Raw genomic sequence first — 13,495 nt, 5'->3', positions numbered from 1 at the left:
GCTGGGCACCCGCCAGCTGTGCCGGGGGGGCGGGGGGGGGTGCTCATCCCCCCGAGGTCCCCGCAGGATGGGGAACCACCGTGGTGACGGCACACAAGGCAAAGCCGGAGCCGAGTTTCACCGGTGCCCCGGGATGGGGCAGAAGGACCTTGGTCCCCTCGGTGGCTGCTGAGCACAGCGCTTTGCGGGTTCCCTCTGCCTCCCTCTCCAGAAGTTTCCCTTCTGGGGCTTATCTTTATTGCAGACTAAACCGAATCACCCCCCGTCCACCCGCCCTTCCCTCTTCCTTGCCGGTGTGACGGTCACGGCCGGCTCCTGCACCCTGCCCCGGCACGTGCCGGGCGTGAACGTGCCCGACTGCCCGTTTGCCATCCTCCATCCCAGCCCAGGCGCCAGCCGCAGCAGTTTGGGGGGTTCGCACCCCTCCTGCCTCGTGGGAGCCGCTGTCCTCGCCATTCCCGGGGGGAAAACCCACCTCCAGCTCCCACCGGCTCGTGGCACCGAACCCTGGCTCACGGTTTGGCTGCAGCCCCCCCTCCCCCCCAAAACTTTAACGGCCTCATCCAAGAGCGCTATCATCAGCCCCAGTGCAGGCAGGGCCAGGCAGCGCCGGCTGGCTGGGTGCAATTTATTGAGTGGGGCAACGAGCCCGGGGGGCAACCCAGCCCCTTTCCCCCCCCCCCCGCCGCCCCCCCGCTTCACTGCAGCCGTCACAGCTTCATGGTGGCGGCAGGACCCAGGTGAAGCTCCAAAAACTGGACAATCTCCTGCCACGAGTGTTCTTGCGCCTTGGCGTGGGATTGGGCTTCACCCCCCCACACCACCGGCCGGGGGGTGCCCCGGATGCTGGAGATGCTGCAGAGGGGCGAGCCGGGGGGCTCGATCAAATGCCCGGCCCCGGGGTAGGAAAGGAGACGACAACTCTCTGGCGGCATCCGTGCCATGGCCAGCTCGGCGAAGAGCTTGCTGTTGAAGCTGCGGTCGGCCTCCCCCACCACAAAGAGGACCTTCCCCCGGATCTTCTCGGTCGGGATGGCCGAGGCGCTGTACGCGGGGTCCCGGGGGTCGGCGAAGATGGCCGAGTTGTCCAAAGCCCCCACCTCCGTGAAGAGCACGCGCTCGGTGTAGTAGGGGATGGGAGGGATGCGGAGGTCCTTGTAGATCAGCGGGTTGCCGTGGAGGAAAGCCGTGCCGTTGATCCACACCGTGGCCGCCACCTGCGGCAGGAAGGTGGCCATGGACAGGGCCACCTCTGCTCCTTTGGAGACACCGATGACACCCAGGCCGGGACCTCGCACCTGCAGCGGGGCGGGGAGAGGACCCAGCTGGCAGCACTGCTCACCGGGACTTCACCGGGATGTCACCAGTCACCAGGACATCCCATCGCTGGGACATCCCTGCTCACCAGGACGTCCCCAGGACATCTTACTTATCAGGAGGTCCCTTGTCACCAGGACTTTCCCCTGGCCAGGATGTCTCCAGCAAATCCCTGCTCACCTTGGGGTGCTGGAGGAGCAGCTCAGCCGCCTCCTCGAAATACTCCAGGTCGAGCTGGGTCAGGGTGCGGGGCAGGTCGTCGTAGGCGAAGAAAGCCAACGCCAGCACCGCGAAGCCCCGGCTGGCCAACAGCCCCGCGCGGAACTCAATGAGGCCGCCTGCACCCCCAAACAGGTCGATCACCCCCGGGAAGGGTCCCGGTCCTGCGGGCAGCCAGAGAGACCGTCACTGGTTGGGGGGGGAGTTTGGGGGGCAGAGGACCCACCGGTGCCATCCCACACCCCGAGGCGGGGGGTCCTGCCCGGCCCCGCGGCATCCCCGGGGTTCCCCGCGCCCCGCTGCTCACCAGGCGGTAAGAAAAGGGCCCCGCGGACCCTGCCCTCCCGGATGGGCACCCGCTGCATGCCGGGCCCCGTGTACCATCGCTCGGCCTCGCAGGAGGCCAGCGGCTGGTCCTGGGGCCCGGTGACCAGGCGGAGGCCATCGAAGACCTCCAGACGGACGAGGAAGGGGCTGCCGGCCACGTCCCGCTTGACCAGACGTCGGAAGAGAGTGTCGGGCTGCAGGAACCAGAAGAGCCCCATGGGCCAGACGCCGGCATAGCTGCCACCCAGGGCGGCGTGGCGGCCGGGATCCACCTCGCCCGCTGCGTCGGCGCGGAAGAAAGCCCGCGCCTGGAAACATTCACCCTGTTCGTCCGTCAGCGATGCCCGCAGGGTGACCAGCTGGGACGGGTACAGTCCCCGCACCTGCACCTGCACCGGCCGGTCGGCCAGCGAGGACTGCGGCGTCACCGTTATCTCTGCCATGGTGCAACCTGGGGACAGAGATGAGCGTCACCCCCCCGCCCCCCGAGCATTCCACTTTTGGACACACACCCCCCCGCACACACCCCCCCCCCAGCAGTGGGGTGTCCCCCGAGCGGGGAGGGGGCTGCTTGGTGGCCCACTGCCGGGCTGGCACAGGGGACCGGCCCCAGGGATGTCTCGAGGGGCCGTGGGGTTGGGGTTCGCAGCCCAGCCGGTCCCGCTGGCATCCCTCCTTCCCCGGTCCCCTCCCCAAGGACACGCAGCACTGCACCCCTCCCCGGCACCTCCCCAGCCCCAATCCCCCCTCCAGCAGCCCTCTCCAAAACCTGCCCAGCAGCGGGGCCACCCGCAGACACCCCTTTTGCTTCTGCCTCCCCAGCCCCGGCATCCCCAGCACCCGCCGTCCCCTCTGCCCCTCCTCCTCCTCTGCACCCCATGGCCGGAGCAGGGTAGGGGGTCGGGGTTGGGGGGTCCAAGGGCTCTGAGCCCCCCGTTCCCCCGTCTCCCCTCGGCACCGCAGGCCGCAGCAGCAGGCACGGAGCCCGGCGAGACGCTGGCCGCAGCCCCACCCTGGGAAGAGACGCCAAGTTCGCCCACGTACGCCACGCCAGGAAAAAGCAGCCGCCCCCTCCAACCAAAGGCCTGGGTAAGCCCTGAAGCCACGATGATGGGCTCCAAAGTCCCTCTTACCGGGCTGGGAGAAGGGCTGGGCTGGTGCTGCAGCTCCGGGGAGAGGCACGGCTCTTATATCGCCTCGGCAAACATTAACCCAGGAAGCGGCGAGGGCAGAGCCCTCCTGCCCGATGACCCCAGCCAGGCTGGCAGCCGCCCCACGGCTCCCCTGCACCCCAAAGCTCCCTCACCCCTTGCCTGCAGCACCCCTCAACACAGGATGCCCTGGGCATGGGGGGGGGAACACCCCAAATTTCCCCTCCATGGGGACAACAGGGAGCTCTGCCCCCCGCCTCGTTGGGGTGCCCTGTGATTAACCCACCCCAGTGCTTCGTGCTCCCTCGGAGGGGACAGGGCCAGCTCCCCCCAGGGGCCACAAGCTCATCCCTGCGTCCCCCTGTCCGTCCGCCCCCCAAGCTGGCACCCCAGGATGAAGTCCGTGGGCCCTGGCCCACCGTGCCCCCCACTCCAGGGCTCCCCACCGCAAGCGAGGGCCTGTCCTCCCTGCTGCCTGGTGTTCCCCCCCTCCCAGTGCCACCCCCGGCCCCCCTCCCACTCCACTGGTTTGGCACACAGAGGCTGTGGACACAGCCCTCCCCAGGAATGCAGAAAGGGGCGTTTATAGAACAAGAAAAAAAAACAGGAAGGTGAAGAAATCCTGCGTGGGTTTCCCACTCCGAGCCTCCTCCTTCCAGCTGTTGTCTCCCCCCCCCGCCGCAGCCCCCCCAGAGAAGGGCGACAGGAGGTTGTGCTGCACTGTGCAAGCCCTCCCGCCTCCGCAGCGCAGCAGAGATGTGTTCCCTCCCTTCGGGACAGGCTCCGGGGCTCAGTCCCAGGGAGGCGAGATCCCACTTGGAGGAAGGGGAACCTCAGGGGGCAAAAAGGGCCACGGCGCTCTGCAACCCCAGGGAGGCTGAGGGAGATCTGGTTTGGCAGAGGGAAGGCCCTGAAATGGAGCCACTGCCCCCCACCCCTGCCACCCCGAGCCGTTAGAGACAAGTCTGGGTCAGTTCCTATTCATTTTTATAAAGAAAAAGCAGATTTGGGCAGGTGAAGCAGTTCTCCTTCCAGCCCCCGGCCGCCAGCAACACCCCAACTTCACGGGGCGGCGAGGGGGAATCCAGCAGCTGGTTCCTGCGGGTCACAGCGCCGCGTAACCTGCCCCAGCTCTGTCCCGCTCTCTGTCCAACACCAAGGGCCCGGGCAGCGGCTCCTGCCCGCCGAGCCGAGGAAACGCCCCTGGAGAGGAGCGGGACCCGCAGAAACCCCGGCTGCCCGGGCTGGGCGTCACGGCGTCTCGTTTCCCGTCTCATTCCGTGGCTGCTTTGTGCCGTGCGGGTGTCTTCTGGAGCAGGGCCAGCGTGTCCCGCTTCTCCACCCGCCGCAGCTGCTTCTTCTTTGCCCGCTTGAGTTTCAGTGGGTTCCGGATCTGGGGAGGGGAGGAGGGGGCTTTCAGGCACAGAAACCGCGCCAGGGGGGGAGCCAGGCAGGCCGGGCACGGCAGAGCTCCCGGCTTCCCACCCCAGCCAGAGCCAGGCCCCTCCGCACGTGTGGAGCAGTCCTCCAGCGTGCTTGGATCCCTGTCGATGCTGAGTTTCCCTTGCTCTGTCACCAGTGATCCCCAGGGTCACCCTGTCTCTGGTTTTCTCAAGTTTGGAAGAGAAGCTGCTCCCCCCCCACACCCCACCGGACACCGGCAGCCTGCTCGCCAGAGGAGACACCCTCCCAGTGCAGCCCTTGGTTGGGTTTCCCCAATCCTCCCAGCGTTGCCCACAGTGTCCTTCAAAGAAGGAGCCAGGGAGAGGAACTGGAGTGAACTGGGAACCCCCAGTGCCTGGGGTCTGGAGGCCACCGGGTCTGCCAAGCCACCGCAGCGTCCCCAGCCAGGAGGACTCACCACTTGGACGATCTCCGCCTTCCGCTCGTTCTCCAGACGCCGCTTCAGATTCTCCTCTCGCCGTCGCTTCTTCTCCTGCGGGAGCGGCACAAAAACATTCCCTGCAGGTTCCTCCCTCACTCCGGGATCAAATCCAAACCGGCACCGACCGGCAGCTGGTGCGGATGCCGGTCAGGGAGCTGCACGGCTACGGCAGCACAAGCGGGAAGCTCCGGCCGAGGGCCGGGACAGCGGAACCCCTGGCTGCGCAGCAAACCTGCCCCATGGGGTGCCGCTGTCACAAACACGGTCGCTGTCCCAGGGAGACAGCCGGCACGGAGGGGCTGGGTGATGCTGCCTGCGGGGTCCCGAACCCCAGGCCCAGCTCCCGAGCTCCGTTACCTCTCGCTCCTTCCGCTTCCCTTCCTGCAGCTGCTGTGCCAGGTCCCGGACGAGCTTCCTCTCCTGCCGCTCCTTCATCTTCCGTGCCCAGGAGGTGCGAAGGGCCTTGTCCTGGATCATGTGTGAGAACCTGAGCGGGCAGACGGGCCGTGTCAGCAGCCGCGGGAGGCAAAGCCGAGCTCCCCGCGGCTCTCGCAAACCCTGCGCAGCCTTGACCCTCTCTGGGCCCTCACCAGAAACTCCTCGGGCCAGAATGCTATGAACCTCCCCCAGGCCAGAGCCTCCCCCAGCAGCTCCAGCCCCTCGACATCCCCTCCAAACCTCCCCCCCCCCCAGCTCAGGACTCCCCCAAAACAGCCTTTTCCCCCCCGTGTCCCCCCTAAAGTCTACGGACAGCTCCAGGGTCCCCCTACGAACCACCCCCCCGGCCGCATCAAAGCCACCCTGCCCGCCCCACGCCCCTCCCGTCTCAACCCACCCCCAAAACGGCCCTGTCCCCCCCAGAGCCCCCCCCGGGCCCTGGACTGTGTCCTCCCCCCCACACACACCCACCTCTTCTTGCCGGGGTCCTTCCACACCCGCCCCGACTTGGGCCTGCCCCGCGGGATCGCTGCTACCGCCGCTTCCTTGCGCTTCTTGGCGGCTTTCCGACGCTTCCGGGCCGGGGCCGGGGCCGGGGCCGGGGCTGAAGCCGGGACCGGGGTGGCCCCGCCGGACTCCTCAGGGCCCGGGGCCGCCCCGCACTCCCCCTCCATTCTCCACGCAGCCCCTTCCGCGACGGCGCCGTGCGATGACGTCAAAAACGCGCCGCATCACTGCTGCGCGCATGCTCAGAGCGGAAGCGTGGCGACGCCGAGTTCCTAACCGCCATTTTAGCGTCGGGCAACACCTTTCGTCTTCGCGACGGCGCCTGGCGGAGGCCGCCATGTTTGTGCCGGGCAGACCCGTACCGGTGCCCATCATCCCGTCGTCGCGGCGGTCCGTGCCCGGTGCCCGGTGCCCTCCACACCCCCCCCCCATCCCAATCCCACCCGGTGCGAACCCAGGGTAGCCCCGGAGAGACGCGTGGCCTGGTCTGGGTGGGAAAGACCTTTATTAATGGCCAAACCCACAGAGGGCAGCGGCCTCCTCCTCGGGGCCGGGCCTGGGGCACGGAGGGGGCTCGGGCCGGCTCCACCGTCAGGCATCAGGGAGGCCCCTCCTGGGCTCCGGCACCTCGGCTGCAGCAGGGCTGGGGTGCGTGGTGGCTCTTAACAGGGGACGGCTGCGGGCTTGGGCACGGCTACAGCACCTGGGAGAAGAAAAAGGGGGAAATCCCGCTTTGGGGGTCATGCGGGGAGACCCCCCCCCCCCGGGGGGCCAGGAAAGAAGGGGGTGGGCGATGCCGGCCCAGTCCCGTTGAAAGGCCGGAGCCAGCGCCTCAGGTCTCCCCAGGGATGTGGGGTGCGGCGGGGCCCTGCGCTGTCCCTGGCCCCCCTCACCATGCGTGTGTAGTTGTGCTGCCTGACAGCGTTGTAACCGAAGGCCAGAGCCGCCACCGCCACGCAGAACTCCAGGAGGCAGAAGATGACAAACATGGAATCCAACCCGTTGCTCAGGATCTGCCAGGAGAAGAACGGAAGGACCCGGCGGGTCCCGCTCGCTGGCAGCACCCCTCGTCCCCCATCCCCTGCGTGACGGCCGCCCTGTTTGCTTGTCCTGCGTGGCGGCGGGAAGCTCGGCTCCGTCACCGGAGCAGAACCGGGAGATTTTACCTTGGTCTCGGCACTGAAGCACCACTCGGCTTTCAGCTGGTACGGCGTGTAGTTGTCGCAGCCGGGGATGTTGTGAGTGATGGCCGTGGTGTGGAGGAGCGTGGCCACCAGCGTGCTCAGGATGACCCCCATGTTGACAACGCAGCAGATCTTTACCTGGTGGGTCACCTCACGTCAGCAGCTCCGTCCCTTCTACCAGGAGCTGTGCAGGTGACAATGTGATGCCCACCCGGCCGGAGACCCGCTGTGAGATGCCCCAGAGCTGAAGGAGAGGCCATTTGGGTTTTTTCCTTTCAAGCTGACTGAGCAGGGGCACCTCCAAGCTGGATTATCCAACTCAGGCCAGATGTACTCCTGGAGAAGCCACCCAGGGCAGCCACCTCCCGTGACATCTTTCCTCCCCGTCACCCGAGAGTGACTCCACCAGGCCCCAAGCGTCTCGTGGAGGCCCTGAAGCATGAAGGACTGCCCACCCTCTGCTCGATGGGGAGAGGGCTGGGTTTTAGGTGCCTTGCTGCAAACCCTGCGGGGTGAATCCAGGCTGCAGAGGGGTCCCATCAGCCGCTGGAAGGGGCAGAATTCACAGAAAAAACGAGGGGGATAAAGCTTTGTCCCTCCCAGCCCGGCCACAGGGGATCCCCTTACCAGCAAGATGTTATCTCTTTTCTCACTTTCCACCAGCAAAGAGCCTGAGAGGAGGAGCTGCTCAGAAAACGGAGAGGAAGGAGAGCGTCAGCAGCAAGGCACCCCTCCCCGTCACCCATCCCACACGTCCCGGCACCCTTCTGGCTGCGGATTGGTGTTTGGGACCGCATGCGCACACCCAGAGGGGACAGCCAGAAGATTTGAGTGTCAGAGGAGACCCTGGTGACCAGGGGATCTGGCCCCAAATCCACCGAGATCCCCCTGTCCTCGTGAGGAGGCGATGGCCTGACATGTCCCTGCTTACCAGGAGCCCGAGCCAGAAGAGGACCCCGCTGGCCACGGGGAGGGAAGGGGTCCTGTGCTCCGACACCGTCAGGATGATCCCGAAGCAGATGTGGATGATCCCGGTAAAGATGTGGATGGTCTGGGGAAGGATGGAGAGGGATCCCCCCGGTCACTCTTGGCGCAAAGCGCTGCCTGTCTGCCAGCACCGGCAAAGGATGGCTATCACCGTTGCTGTCAGCCGCGTCCCACCCCGATCCCGCTGTCACACCGCATCCCGGTGCCGAGAAAGGACTCGGGACAGCTGGATGTGCCGGCACTTGGCGTGAACCAGCAAAGGGAGCCAGACCCGAACGCCGCCTCTGCCCCAGCCAAGGAGGACCTCGAGCAGGATGGTCCCTGGGGGTGCTCAGTCCCCCCTTTGTCCCTGAGGTGCCCCGTTTTCCCCCCGGGACGCCGCGTCTCACCCCCAGCGCCTTGGGCTGAGCCTTTCTGAAGTCTCTGACTTGAAATGACGTCACGGTAGGCGCGGGAGGGCTGGAGCCGGAGGTCAGCTGGGCCGCTCGGGGGTCTGTGGCCGGGATCACCTCCGTGATGATCCTCACACCTCCGGAATCGGTCACCGTGGTGGCTGCCATTTCCTGGGCTTGCCCTCTTCCTCCTCCTCTTCCTCCTCCTCCTCCCCACGGCCACCGTTAGCGGTGCCTTTGCTGTCCGAACCCCCCCCCAGGAGGTCCTGCTGCCCTTTGCTCCCTGCAGGAAGTTTGTTCATGAAAATCTCATCGGGTCGCTCTTGCTCAACGAGGCGGCTTTGCCAACGGAGGGGAGAGAGGCTGGCAAAAACCCCGCGCGCGCCCGCCTGCAGGCACGAGGCGGAGGGTGGGGAAGGGCAGGGAGGAAGGGAGAGGCACTCGGAACCCCCTCCGAGGGTTTCGCTGCAGCCCGGGAAAGAGGTTGGACACTTATCCCTTGGGATGCTCCGAGGAGGAGACATCCCCCTGCCCAGTCTTGGGCAAATCCTCTCCATCCCCAGTTGCGGACACTTTCCTCGGGCATCAGCTCTGCAATTAGCCACGTGCCAGCGCTGGCGAGGTCCTAATGAGGTGCTTGGAGATTCATTTGGCCGCCCTCGTTAGGGCCACTACGAGACACCCAGCCCTGGCAGCTTCCCTTTACGGGGGGGGAGGAAAAAAGGAGTGAAACAGGACGTGGCACAAACTTTATAAACCCCGTCAGTCTATAAAGGTCCCAAGGCAGCTCCTTTATTGCCTTTTTATTTTCTTTGGAGTTCTCCTTCCTTCACAAGCGCCTCGACCCTGCGGGTCCGTCCCCAGTGAGGACAGCCCACCCGCAGCAGTGAGCCGGGGAGGGGGGCGGCAGCACGGCATGCGGTGCCGGACGGCTCCAGCGTGGGTCCGGCGGGAGCCGAAGGGAAAGGAGATGCGGTTGTTTCCAATAGGAAATGAGAGCTCAGCCTGGGAACGGAGCCACCGCACATGGCGAGGAGCTCCCGAGGGGCAAAGCTTGGGGGCCCCTTCCTCCATCCGCCGGCCACCGGTCTCCGCATTTGCCAGAAAACAGCTATTTCCTTCGTGGCCGCCGTCCCCATCTGCTCGCCAGGAGGGTCGGGGTCCCCCACGCCGGCCTGCGAGGACCCCCCAGGTTCCCTGGACGTTGGATGGGTGCAGGATAGGATACTGGGTGCTGGTCCCGTCCCCTCTCATCCCTCATCCTCCGCTGTGCTCGGTGACGTCCCCAGCGCCGGGCACTGCACAGGGTTCCAGCTCCGGGATCACACAAAGGAACGGAGCCCCCGTTCCCCATTCCCGGGGGGGGCTGCTGCGCTGCGGAAGGGACGAGGGACAAACGGGACGGGGTTTGACTTGACCTCCACCCGGGAGACCGGACACGAGGGGCGAGGAGGAGGGCGCGGGGCTGGCAGACACGGCTCCGGGACCCTGCTTGGGCTTCTTCTTCCCTTGGAAGATGTCCGACCACCGCTCGAGGCATTACCCGAGCTGTTTCTTGGTGGAACGGAATATGTAGGTGCAAGGTTCCGGCATCTCCGAGGGCTTGGCTGCAGGCAGCTAGTGCTGGCGTCACACCGCATTGGTGACCACGGGGGCACCAACACCCCCATCCCTGCCGGCGCCTCTCGCCGCAGACCCGGGGAGGGCCGGGCTCCGTCACGGCCCCGTTCCGGCTGAGGTGGAAGCAACGTTTAAGCAACTTTTAAGCAACTTTTAAGCAACTTCAGAAGCAGGTGGAACAACTTTTGGAAGTGCCTTTTCCTTTCCTTTGGCCCTAGAGGGAGCTGAGGTGCCTGGTTTGGAGGCACACATCTTCCAGAGCTCGGCAGAGGCTTCCAGTGCTCCCCAGCGAGGGGTTGAGCGGCAGCAGCCCCCCCATCCCGGGCTGTCCCGGGGAAAACCAGGGGATCGGTGGTACCAAACCCGGGCACGGGATGGAAAGCGGCCGTGTCTCGGTGTCTCCCGGGAGAACCGAGGGACCAGCAGCACGGCTACATCCTCAGCTCTTGAGTTTGCACTGGAGCGAAACTGTCTGGCCACGTTATTCCCGCAGATCCTACGTTTATCTGGGGATTTTTTTTCCAAAGGTTTGCTCTGTATTCCTGCCGCGTGGGCTGGAAAACGGGGGGGACGATGGCCGCGAGCCCGGGAGCAGGACACCGGGCGAGCCGAGCTGCGGCTGCGGGGTCTCACCCCTTCCCTGTCCCGTTTTGGGTCCCCACAGCCCGACCATTTCCCGAGCTCCTTGAAGGAGAAGGAGCACAGTTGGTCTGGGCCCTCCCAGCGCTCCCACACCTTGGGAAACGGGGAGGATTTTTATTTATTTTTTTCTGGAGCAAGCGCTTGGCCTTGTCAAGGGCTGCGACTGGCCGCCACGGCTTTCCAGGGAAAACCGAGATGGATGGGATTCCACCGCGCCTGTTCCTCGTGCTCCGATGCCTCTTAGCCTTTCATTTCTCCTGCTAACTCGTCAGCGCGTCTCTCCGGAGGGAGAACCCTCTCTCAACACCCCGATGCTAACAACTCTCACGCCGGCTGGGATCTCGTTCCAGCCCCGACAGCACCCGAGGGGGGTCAGGGAACACTTTTAGCACCCGTGGAAATGCTGGGATCCCCCCTTGAGCCTTTATCCGGGCAGGGCGTCCTCCAGCATAAGCGACGGCTTGTGTTCCCAACCGAAACCACCTGCTACGGTGGATTTCCTCCCAAATTTTCAGATTCCTACGGCATTCCTGAAGTTTTTCAGCCTTTCAGCCAGAAACAACCGTGACTGCCCACAGCCCAGCAGCCGGGTTTGGTGAAGTGGCCGAGCAAAATCCCATTTCCGAGCGAGGGATCCGTGGGGAAAAAAAAAAAAAAACAAATAAAACCAAACCACAAAAAAAAAACCCCAAGTGCTTTTCCCTTTCTAAATAAAGCCAGGTCCAGCTGGGGGTGGCAGGAGCCCAAGGTAGGATGTTACAATTTATTTTGGAAGCAGATGCCAGAGGAGGTAAAGCTCTTAAGCGTCTGGCTGAGCAGATGTGGGGAAGCGGCAAGCCCGGTCGGTGGAGCTTTCCAGCCCTTTATTTGCAGGAATTTCTGGCTTTGCCGATATATACAACACGTTCCTTGGATTTTTTTTTTTTTTTTTTTTTTTTTTTTAAGATTGAGTTTTGCTCTCCTGACAGCTGGAAATCTTTTCTTTGCTGATTATCCTTCCTTTTAAATCTCCGGGAGGGAGCTCAGCGAGTTAGCCGCTCGTACGCGGGCTGAGAACGATGCCGGGCGAGACGTCAGCGCCACGAACGCGGTTTCGGGCACGGCTGGAAATCTGGTCGGGTGGCCGGGGGACTCCCACGTCGACAGCTTCAGCGCAACGATCTGATGTCACTTAGGATGTCACGGGACGGCTGGGGGAAGCCTGGCTGGGTGCTCAGGCTCGAGGCGGGGGGGTTCAGCATCCCCTCCTGCCCACACGGGACAAGTTTATGAGCTTAGTGGAACGCAAAAGTCCTTTTCCAACCCCAAAAAGCCCTGCTTTGGGGTTTGAGGGTTTTTTCCAAAGAAAATAGATTGCGATGGAGAAATGCTTTGCGCAGAAAGTTGCTGCTTCCTGTGAAAAACTTTATATCCCCATAAAAATACCAAAAGCCAACATTTTGCTTTGCCTCCAAACATTTCTGTTTCTCACAGGGCTGTTAGGATAATATTGCTTCCAGAACGAGAAAGCCACGTTTTCTGGGACAGAAACACGCCGCTCTATAATCCCAGGACTGTGGTCTGTGTTATCCTTGCTCCGTATCCCAAAATCCCACGGAGGGAACCTCCTCTGAGGGTGTTAAACGCCGAGGTGACCCATCCTGGCGTAGGAAAGCTGGAGGCAGGAGCAGGCAGGAGCAGGCAGGGGGGCTGGGGTGGTCCTTACCCTTTATCGTGGCGCAGGGCTGGTCGAGGTGGCTGCTCCAGCGCCGGTGGGATGTTTCTTCTCTTTGGCACCTTCGGGAATTCAGCCGCCCCGAGGAAACGCAACGGGGAGGGAAATAGATTGGGAGAAAGGAGCTCGAACGGCAACAGGAGATGAATTTTCCGAGCAGGGATCGCGCCCTGGAAAACCCCTCGAACAAGGGGCTGTCGCACGTGGCACGCGCGGAGTCGGCGCCTCGTTCTGTGAAACCCCCGTCAAACCACCCTAAAGGTTTTTGGGGTTTATTAATTACTGTAAAAGCCTGAACCACCCCCTCCTCCGAAGGGCAGCGCACCCTCCCGGGTGATGCCGGGGGCCGGTCACACCAGGCAGGGTATAACCGGTGACGTTTGGGGCGCAGCGGCATCGCTCCTGAAGCTTGTCCCAGACGTGTCCGTCGTCGCCTTCCCGCTACGCTCCAGCCTTCGATCCGTTCGCCCCCAGTAAAACTCCTGGCGCTTGCAGAAAAGCTCCGGCGTGTCTCCGAGGCTTCACCGACGCGCGGTGGGGTTTTGGCAGGGTGAGCGTCCCCACCGCCCGGTTGGGTTTGTTACCTGCAGACCCCGGTGCCGCCCCCATCCCTCTCGCCATCCGCCGCCTGGTTATGCCGAAAGCCCCGTCAAAGTCCTCCTCTGCCACCTGCCGCGGCGATGGCACCTGGGCTGCGTGGGACCACCGGCAACGGGACACGTCCCCGAGTGACCTGCTCGGAGCCAGGGTTGGCACAAAGACCCCCCCGAGGTCGCTGCCCACCGCGACGGCACCGTGGGTTTTGGCTTCTGCCCGGCCGTGGGGAGCTCAGGGGGGACCGGGCTGGGACCGGCATTGCCGTCCCCAGGGAGGGACACAGGGTCACGCCATCGCCGCGGGCAGGGCTAGGGACGGCCGTGGCGCTTCTCCGCATCTGGCACGATGTGGCGAACGCGCTCAGAGGAGAGGGGGGAGCCGGGTCTGCCGACGGTCTGGCCACGGCCACGGCCACCACCTCTGGGCCACCACGGGTGATTTCCCCCCCCAAACTCTTCCCCCAGCCCTCGCAGGGCTCCGGCAGGCGCAGCGAGCCCCCCGCTCCGTGGGCAGCC

At 64.5% G+C, this 13,495-nt stretch overlaps 3 protein-coding genes across 4 annotated transcripts; all 3 read right to left on the bottom strand.

Annotated features, from left to right (window-relative positions):
• Positions 1–694: 694 nt before the first annotated feature.
• Positions 695–3,030, bottom strand: LOC142601948 (acyl-coenzyme A amino acid N-acyltransferase 2-like). 2 transcript variants are annotated; one of them, XM_075753098.1, is made up of 4 exons: positions 2,997–3,030; positions 1,844–2,314; positions 1,498–1,700; positions 695–1,298 (listed from the first exon to the last, which is right to left on the bottom strand). In XM_075753098.1, the coding sequence occupies exons 2-4, from the start codon at positions 2,304–2,306 to the stop codon at positions 711–713; spliced, it is 1,254 nt and encodes a 417-aa protein (XP_075609213.1). In that variant the 5' UTR covers positions 2,307–2,314; positions 2,997–3,030; the 3' UTR covers positions 695–710. The 2 variants fall into 2 exon arrangements, with proteins under 2 accessions (XP_075609213.1, XP_075609214.1); XM_075753099.1 differs by lacking the exon at positions 2,997–3,030 and adding an exon at positions 2,908–2,983.
• Positions 3,031–3,984: 954 nt separating this feature from the next.
• CCDC86 (coiled-coil domain containing 86) lies at positions 3,985–6,055 on the bottom strand. The gene is made up of 4 exons (XM_075755489.1): positions 5,809–6,055; positions 5,257–5,386; positions 4,876–4,950; positions 3,985–4,407 (listed from the first exon to the last, which is right to left on the bottom strand). Exons 1-4 carry the CDS (start codon positions 6,009–6,011, stop codon positions 4,288–4,290), a joined length of 528 nt encoding a protein of 175 aa, XP_075611604.1. The 5' UTR covers positions 6,012–6,055; the 3' UTR covers positions 3,985–4,287.
• A 275-nt stretch (positions 6,056–6,330) lies between these two features.
• On the bottom strand, positions 6,331–8,647 carry LOC142602158 (membrane-spanning 4-domains subfamily A member 15-like). The gene is made up of 6 exons (XM_075755488.1): positions 8,405–8,647; positions 7,960–8,079; positions 7,656–7,712; positions 7,011–7,166; positions 6,738–6,857; positions 6,331–6,547 (listed from the first exon to the last, which is right to left on the bottom strand). Exons 1-6 carry the CDS (start codon positions 8,573–8,575, stop codon positions 6,539–6,541), a joined length of 633 nt encoding a protein of 210 aa, XP_075611603.1. The 5' UTR covers positions 8,576–8,647; the 3' UTR covers positions 6,331–6,538.
• Positions 8,648–13,495: the final 4,848 nt, after the last annotated feature.

Source organism: Balearica regulorum, chromosome 5 (assembly GCF_011004875.1).
Source record: "Balearica regulorum gibbericeps isolate bBalReg1 chromosome 5, bBalReg1.pri, whole genome shotgun sequence".
In the NCBI taxonomy this organism is placed as follows: Eukaryota; Metazoa; Chordata; class Aves; order Gruiformes; family Gruidae; genus Balearica; species Balearica regulorum.
The sequence above is the reverse complement of the archived record's forward strand: the minus strand, read 5'-3'. Positions and strand labels throughout refer to the sequence as shown.